The sequence below is a fragment of the Herpailurus yagouaroundi genome, unplaced genomic scaffold (genome assembly GCF_014898765.1).
Source record: "Herpailurus yagouaroundi ecotype Mexico unplaced genomic scaffold, PumYag 77, whole genome shotgun sequence".
Lineage (NCBI taxonomy): Eukaryota > Metazoa > Chordata > Mammalia > Carnivora > Felidae > Herpailurus > Herpailurus yagouaroundi.
In genome coordinates this window covers 11,488,972-11,494,474 of record NW_024412388.1, presented here as the reverse complement: position 1 = coordinate 11,494,474, position 5,503 = coordinate 11,488,972, and the positions used below count along the sequence as shown (strand labels likewise).

At 57.4% G+C, this 5,503-nt stretch overlaps 1 protein-coding gene across 1 annotated transcript in view; it reads right to left on the bottom strand.

The window, feature by feature from the left end:
- Positions 1-3,900: 3,900 nt before the first annotated feature.
- TMEM82 (transmembrane protein 82) overlaps positions 3,901-5,503 on the bottom strand; it is an 8,320-nt gene continuing 6,717 nt past the window's right edge. Inside the window, exons 5-7 of the mRNA XM_040471521.1 lie at positions 5,382-5,494; positions 4,622-5,149; positions 3,901-4,367 (exon numbers count right to left, since the gene is read on the bottom strand). Coding sequence (XP_040327455.1) covers positions 4,272-4,367; positions 4,622-5,149; positions 5,382-5,494 — 737 coding nt within the window. The 3' untranslated portion in view covers positions 3,901-4,271. The remainder of the gene's footprint in view (positions 4,368-4,621; positions 5,150-5,381; positions 5,495-5,503) is intronic.

Below are 5,503 nucleotides of genomic sequence, written 5' to 3'. Positions count from 1 at the left end.
CCCAAGTCTCCAGGCCTCCGGCAATTTGGTATGCTTTCTCTTTATCATTCTGTCACTACCCACTTCAATGCAAATTTTGTATTCTTTTTCCTAAAGGGGGCCCTTAACATTGGACTGGCCCTGCCTTACTCCTTACAACCCATCTCCACCCTGATGGCCAGACCATCTCGCTAGAGCAGGATGTGATCCTCACGAGCCCCCCCTCGCTGCTCCCCACCCAGCCCTTCCGGGGCTCCTGCCGCTTCCAGGGAGGAAAATGCCAAGCCCTCCCATGACCCTGGGCCAGATGCATCTCCCTCGCGCCCTCTGCTCAGCCACGGTGGCGGGGGGGAACCTTTCTTTAGTCCCTCAGGCATCTCAGCACCTGGGCTGCCGCACCACGTCCCCCCACCCCCCCCCCCCCCCCCCGAACGTTCAGGACTCAGTGTCAACAGCTCCTTGTCGGTTAGGCCTCCCTGAGCCCACATCACACACATCATAACACCTGGCCTTCCCGTCAACGCCAACCGCACCTGCGTGAAGGGCCTGCTTTGCCCCAGATGCCTCCCATCTCACTCACCCAGTTCTTCAGGCCGAGAAGCCGAGAGCCCTGGATTCTTCTCATTCTATCAAACCCACATCTAATTGATCAGGAAGTCCTATGGGCTCTTCGAAATACATCCATGTCCAACCACTTCTGACTACCTCCACGGCTACCATTTTGGTTCAAGCCCTGGGTTCTCGCCAGGGTTAATATCATCTCACCTGGGTAATTTCACATGCTTCCAAACTGGCTTGTTTCTGTGCTATTCTACAAACAGCAAGGGGAGGAGTCCTTTAAAAATGTCAGTCACGTGGGGCGCCCGGGTGGCTCAGTCGGTTGAGTGTCTGACTTCAGCTCAGGTCACGAGCTCGCGGTTCGGGAGTTCCATCGGGCTCTGTGCTGACGGCTCGGAGCCTGGATCCTGCTTTGGATTCTGTGTTTCCCTCTCTCTCTGCCCCTCCCCTGCCTGTGCTCTGTCTCTCTCTCAAAAAATTTTAAAAATGTTAAATAAATTTAAATAAATAAATTTTTAAAAATTAAATAAATTTAAATAAATAAATTTAAAAAAAAAATTAAAAAACCCAAAACACTGGGCTACAAAAAGACTGTGACTTCTGTCCTGCATGTCTTTTCTCTCTCTCTCTGTCCCTTACTGGCTTGCTCTGAGGGACACCAGCTCCCCTGTTGGGAGCTGTCTATGGGGAGGCCCACATGGCGAGGAACGAAGGGAGACCCCTGGCCAACAGCCAGAGAGGAGCTGAGACTCCCAGCCCGGTAGCCTGTAAGAAACTGAATCCTGTCAACAGCCACGTGAGTGAGCTTGGAAGTGGACCCCCCCCCCCCCGCCCCGGTCAAGCCTCACGATGTCACCGGAGCCTTGGCCCACGTCTTGACTGCGGTCTGTGAGGAGACCCTGAGCCAGAGGCCCCAGCCAGCCTGTGGGACCCAACCCACAAAAAAGCGCGAGACAGTAAGTGTCTATTGTTTTAAGCTGCTAACTTTTGGGGCCGTTTGTAACACAGCTGTGGATCACAAATACACTCACCTTAGCTCGTCCCAGTCTCCCGCCGACAGAGTGACTTTTCCTTGCGGCACAGTTACTACAGGCCAGAGCCTGGCCCCATGCAGATGTTCAATAATTACTTGTGAATGAGTGACTAGGGTAAGTAAGGCATGCAAGATGCCCAAAGGGACAATGCCATAGCTCAGAAGGGGCGAAGTGGGAGTTCAGGAGAGGGGAGGCCGGTTCACCCCAATCCAAGCTGCCCGGGAGGCTACTACCCCCTTCTAGCAGAGACTGGGGGCCCCGGTCTCCCTCCTCTTCGGAAGAATGCTGGTCAGAGCGCAGGATTCGAACTCTCACGGTCTCTGAGAGAAGTCCCAGCTTCATACCCCATTCCAGACCATACCTTCTGGATTTCCTCTGCTCTTTGGACTTCAGGCCTCTTTCCCTTTGTTTGGGATGGAGATTTGCTAAACGCCTCACTTAGAGTGATCTAATTTTTATACCCTTGTCAGACTTTTTCATAAAAATAATTTAATAGATAAGAAAAGAATCCTAGTCCAACTCACGTGGCCCATTTTTTTTTGTTTGGAAATGGTCCCTGTGTCCATAAAAAGGAAAGGACTGCCAAATCCAATCCCCCTCCCAGCCCTGTCCCCACCGGGTCCCAGGCTGTGCTAGGGGCCAAGAGGCCAGAGAACCTTCCAGCAAAAACGTCAGGCCCGAGTTGGAACCTGGTGCCCATTCTGGGTGTGGCCAGGGCTGGCTGGGTGCCCAACTAACTGAGCCATTTCCTCCCAGACTGGGACAAGTTTCCTGCCCAGAGGGAACTGAACGCACTCCCAGGCAGAGGGGGGCTGGGTCCTGGATTGGGGGAGGGGCAGCCACAGGCATTTCCCCCACCTCAGCTACTTTGGGGCTGAGAGGCCCATCTGGGGGTAGGGTGGCAGAGAGCAAAGGGTCAGGGATTAGGCTTGGACTGTCATGAGCTGAAACCACCCTGTCCTGCCCCATGTCCCAGGTGTGTCCCAGGTGTGTCCCAGGGTGGGGAGCGGAGAATCCTACCCCAGACTCTGTCCTGAGGCAGTAGCCTTTGGGTGACCATGGTGGCCTTTGCTGAGAAGCAGGGCTTGCCAGGACCTGGAATCCTCCGAGAATCTTCTCCCCTCACCCCCTCCCTGACGTCTCCTCCCCCCGTCCTAGACAATCTGACCCTCACAACCCCCAGGAGGCCTGGAAGCTGGGAGTCTCCTTTGCCCTGTGGGACCCCTCCTGGGAAAGGGCCCTGAGCTGGGCCTTCAGTCCCTGTGGAAACTGCCCTGTGGGCTAGATGCTCGGGCCAGGGTAACATGGCTGTGATGGAGCATCAGATTACCCTGCTCACAAGGTGGCTGTAACCATATTCCAGAACCTTCCAGGAATGGACCTGCCATATTTTATGTGCACCTCGTTGGTTTCCGTGGCCCCAGTTCTTCCAACAAGAGGGGGGTAGCAGGAGGCATGCAAAGCACTTGAGCTCTGGGAGTCAGGCCACCTGGATTCAAATCCTGACTTAGCCACCAACTAGCTCAGTGACCTTGAGCAAGTTACATAACCTCTCTGAGCCTGTTTCTGAATCTGTAAAAAGGGATAACAGTACCTGCTTCTTGAGGCTGATGTCAGAACCAAACGAGATCATAAAAGTGCTCGGCATAGTGCTTGGCACATGGTCAGCACCCTACACATGGCAATTTTTCTTCTGACGGGCTCAGAGAGTGGCAGCGAAGCCCCCAAGGACACACAGCAAGTAAGCAGAGGAGCTGGTACCCAACCTTTTCCCAGATAGTCTGTTGCCTCCCCGGGCTGGGCCCTGCAGGAAATACGAGGCTGAACGAAGCTGAAATGGCAAGGATCATCACGGTCTTAGCGGAGCCTCCCTTTAGCTGCTTCTCAGCCTAGGATGGGACGGAAGGTGGGCACCATCCACCCGTGACCGCAGGTGGGTGCTAGACCACGCGTCCAGGTTAGACCACATCCCCATGGCTTCCTCAGCCACCTCAGTACTGAACTCCCCAACACCAGGGGACCCAGCCGGCATGTTTCCCCGGGGCCCGCCCCAGCCAGAGGAGTTGTGTGGCCTCAGAAAAGCCTCTTTCCCTCTCTGTGTGTTCATGATTCTTTAATTTTTTTTTTAACGTTTTATTTATTTTTGAGACAGAGAGACAGCATGAACGGGGGAGGGGTAGAGAGAGACGGAGACACAGAATCGGAAGCAGGCTCCAGGCTCTGAGCCATCAGCCCAGAGCCCGACGCAGGGCTCGAACTCATGGACCGCGAGATCGTGACCTGAGCTGAAGTCGGCCGCTTAACCGACTGAGCCACCCAGGCGCCCCTGTGTGTTCATGATTCTAACGCAGGTTGAGAAAATCATCTTTATTGTTGTTCATGGAGAGGGCGAGGGAGGCCAGTAAAGGAGAAGCCATTCTGAGAACGCAATTCTCCCCCATTCCCCCAACCCCCCCACCAGGAAGGCAGGTTTGAGGGCGCTGCATCCGTTCTCTGTCCTGAGAAAAATAGGGGTTCGCTCAGTGGCCTCCAAGTGCCCCCTTCTGAGAGCTCTAGCCCCGAGCCCTCTTCTCCCTCCCAAGAGCCCCAGTGCCCACCTTGAACTCCAAGTGGGGGGCAGGGCTGGCAGTCCTGGGGTCAAGACCTCCAGATGAGCCTGGGTGGGCCTGAGACAGACCCCCAAGTCCTTGCCAAGGCAGGTCAAGAGGGGGCTGTCCCCTGGGGCTGGCCAGGTGCTGAGGGCTGGGGCGGGGGCTGCCTTGGAGCTGACACTGAAGGCCTCTGGGATGGAAACTCCTGGGGGAAGGTGGGGAGGAAAAGAAGAAGGACACAACTCAGCTCCCCCATCCTCTGGTGGGGGAGCTTCAGGCCCTGCTTCCCACGCAGGGGTCAAGGCTTAACACCAGGTGAAAGAGGGGATTTCAGCCCCTTCTGCCCCCACCCCGAGAGAGGTCACCCCAGCCCTTCTTGAACTCGGGCCTGTGGAGGCTCCTCGGGCTGTCTGGAGCGGGGCTTCCGTGTCTGGGGGACCCACGCGGTGAAGCGCCCACCTGTATCTGGCAAAGGTCCAGCAGGGTACGGACGCTCGTCAGGCACCAGAGCTCGCCCAGCAGGGACATAAGGACACCCAGGAGGTCCAGCCAGCTGCCCACGGTCAGCAGCAGCACGAAGAGGCCGCCCATGCGCACCAGCACCGTCTGGACCTGGCTCTGCAGGCCGGGGTTCTGCCGCTGCTCCTCTGGGGGGGCAGGGCACCTGTCACCACCTGCCCGCCCTACCTGAGGTCCGGCCTGGGACAGGGCCTGGACTCCCGGCTGCCCCCGACCTTCCTCAGTGTGAGCGTTCCCCTCCCCTTGCAGCCCCCTGCCTCCCTCCTCCCTCACCCCCACTCTCTGAGCACCTGGCTGGCACCAGGCACTTCTTCCTAACCAGGCCTCGCTGTCTACCCCCGAGCCTGCCCGCTGCTGCGCTCTGCCTGCAGTCAGGGGAGGGAGGGGGGGCACGCCAGCTCCAAGCTGCAGGCCCTGTCCTGCCTCCACTGCCACCTCTAATCGGTCGGGAAGCCCCAGGGACTCTTTCTGCTAAGTAGAGCCCCACCCGAACCCACCTCCCCACTCCCGCTGCCCCACCCAGTCCCAGCTCCCGGCTTCTGTTCTTGACCTTGTGGGTCAAGTGTCTACTCCATGTCCACTCGGCAGCTAGTGACCTTCTAAACACAGGAACGGGACGTCCTGCCTGATCTGAGCCGTGTCCTCGTTTCGTCTCTGGCTCGCTCCCGTTCCTTACTACTCCCCAGCATGCCAGACTCACTCCCACCTCAGGGCCTTTGCACCCGCTGCTCTCTGCCTGACTGCCCTTCCCTGTCCCACCACCTCGACCCCGTCTCCGCCCTGCAGCCAGGCGGTTCTTCCCATAGCCCACATCTGGCCAGG